The sequence below is a fragment of the Apis dorsata genome, unplaced genomic scaffold, assembly GCF_000469605.1.
Source record: "Apis dorsata unplaced genomic scaffold, Apis dorsata 1.3 scaffold_68, whole genome shotgun sequence".
Taxonomy (NCBI): Eukaryota; Metazoa; Arthropoda; class Insecta; order Hymenoptera; family Apidae; genus Apis; species Apis dorsata.
The window spans coordinates 498,098-500,891 of NW_006263366.1; the positions used below are offsets into that span (position 1 = coordinate 498,098).

At 33.6% G+C, this 2,794-nt stretch overlaps 1 protein-coding gene across 1 annotated transcript in view; it reads left to right on the forward strand.

Moving 5' to 3' along the window:
• Positions 1-2,794, forward strand: part of LOC102681012 — an 8,242-nt gene that overhangs the window by 903 nt on the left and 4,545 nt on the right. Inside the window, 9 exon segments of the mRNA XM_031515377.1 lie at positions 52-175; positions 266-417; positions 713-932; positions 1,002-1,305; positions 1,373-1,500; positions 1,616-1,774; positions 1,874-1,979; positions 2,096-2,512; positions 2,586-2,699. Of these exon segments, the coding sequence (XP_031371237.1) occupies positions 52-175; positions 266-417; positions 713-932; positions 1,002-1,305; positions 1,373-1,500; positions 1,616-1,774; positions 1,874-1,979; positions 2,096-2,512; positions 2,586-2,699 (1,724 nt within the window).

Sequence of the window (2,794 nt, forward strand, 5' to 3'; positions counted from 1 at the left end):
AATCGAAATACAAAATTTATTGAAATTGTCGATCGATATTGTTTCTTAAAGTAAAATTGGCAATTGCTTCTGGGAAAACATATTTCACATCTATCGGAGATCCAGATACCATGTCTTACTACATTATCACCGGAAAACCGGTGTGGGATGTGAAAATTGCTGAAGCCCTTTGTCGGTAATTAAAAAAAAAGAAAAAAAATCTCACGTTTAATTATCTCACCACGATAATTTAAGAAATCATCATTGTTCGCGTTAATTATATTAGAGGAGGCGATATCATAGTAGCTCCCAGTAGCTGGCAATGGGTGAATCCGAACGAATATATACATGAAACACTTCCCGATGGTATACACACTCTTATTATAACTTGCACAGCTTTATGGTATCAAATTAGGGAAGATGAAATAACCGAGGAAGGTATTATAATTAAAATTATCCCATTTCGTTTGTTAATTTCGATTTTTTCATCGCGATTCCTTATTAAAAGTAAATTATTTTATTTTATTTAAAACAAGAGGAGGAATACGTAATAGAAAAATACGATCCAACTATCATAACCAGAATGCATTTAGAGGAAAAACCTGAATTGACCGAATTGCTGACCAGGCAACGATACGAGCATGAAAAGTTCGAGGACGTCGATTTCAGCTGTAAGAAAATCGTATCGTGTGTCGAAATAAAGATATTCTATGCTTAGAAACGCATGTTTTAGTACGGCCTAAAGTTATAAAAGCGGCAGAAAGTCATCTGAAAGGAGCTTTAAAAAGTTACATGTTGAGACCTGTCATTCGTTCCGTGGAAATGGACGAACCATTGGAATATCTAACCGAAATGAGACAAGTGGTGATTCTGTTCATCAATGTGATCACCATCGATGTGTACAAAGAGGCGTTAGTCAATTTAGTGAATATCGTTTATAAACTTGTATGCCAGTAAGTTATTATCTCTTCCTCCTTCGCATCTTCCTTCGTACGCTCCTTTCATTTTCCTTTCGTTCCAAGGATCGTCGGTGAGATGCACGGATGCGTGAACAAGACGTCCCTCTTCGACAAAGATTTGATGTTCCTCTGCGTGTTCGGTTTAAGAGGCGATAAGCACGAATTAGAGTCGCAGATCGGTTTGAAATGCGCGTACAAATTAAGATCGATTCTCGCGGAGATGAAAAATATTAAATCTGTGACCGTAGCTGTGACCACAGGGATGACGTATTGTGGAGTAGTTGGGCATATTTTGCGAAGGGAATATACAGTGATTGGAACGTCGGTGAATAAAGCTGCGAGGCTTATGGTAGCGTATAAGGACAAGGTAAGAATTAGCGGATCTTTAAATGTTATTTTGCAGAAGACAAGGGAAAATAATGAAGAATCGGTAGGTGATTTGTGATCGAGAAAGTTTTCTTCATTCTCATCTGGAGGCTACCCATTTCGTTTTACAAGAGCCAAAATATTTAAAGGGAATCTTACATATTGGACCGATATACGAGTTCGAAGAACATCCAAAGTAAATATATTTCTGATATATAATGTAATGTTTATACGATATGTATAATTAGTATATTTTGAAAAACTATAATAATTATTAAATTTACGTCTAATAATAATAATAATAATAATAGGTTCGTCTCGTCGTATTTAATTTGGAATTCATATCCTTTACTCGATCGAATCAATGAAATGAAAACGTTTAAATCGATGTTAACAAAATTGATACAGTATAATGTTATAAATGAAGAAAAGCGTGGTCCACGACCAGAATACAATACGCTTGTTATAAAGTGATTATCCTTATCGTTTATCGTTTTTTTCTATCTCATTATCATTTGAAATATTTTATCCCTGATATAATATATTTTCCAATCCCCCTGGATTCAAAGGGGTGAACCACGAATAGGAAAGACAAGATTACTAGATGAATTTACACGAAACATTTCACCGAATATACGTTATAATTATATTAACTTGCAACCAGAAGATAGCCAGGTTCATACTTCATTTAAAATTATTATAAAATTTTAATCTCTTATTATATCGATATCGCTAATGTTTCTTTTTCAAATCCTTGACACCAACTAAATGTGATTTATTTCTCAGTGCAGATCCCGTATACGATGATGAATTTAATATTTTCAAAACCTCTTGATTTTACCGCGATGTCTACTCAAAAAGAACGCGAGGATAAACTACTTTTGCGTCTAGGAAAGGTGAAATACCCGTATTTCCTGTGCGTTTTCAATGAACCTTTCAACGTAAAATTCCCTATCAGTACTGATTACAACGAATTAAACGAGACACAGAAACGAAAGCTTTTAAGGAAGTTCTTATTAAAATTAATAAAAAGTAGTTTCAGAGAGTTGTGGGTGAATATCATAGATGATGCGGAATATAGCGATGCAAACTCCTTAGAGGTATTTGACGTTTTCATGAAAAAAGATACAATCTTCTTTGTGATTAGCATTGGGCGGAAAGTAGGCACGGACTTCCCAATATTCTTCAATATTCTTAGCAAAACACTAGTAACTTGTTTAATTCTTCTTTTATAAATGTAAATTATATATACCAATGATAAGTAAAATCGTTTGTTAAAAGATAATAGAATTGGTTGGAATAGACAAGTGGTATCATGCTGCGTTAGCGTGTCAGATGCTTAACGTGGATGGTCTACCCGCGGAGCTTGAAAAGTAAATTTTGATCAAATTTTTTTAAAAAATTATAATCCGAACATTTATAACAATTCAAATTCTATTATTATAATTTGACGCGAAAATATTTTCTTTCTTTTTTTTTTTTTTTTTTTT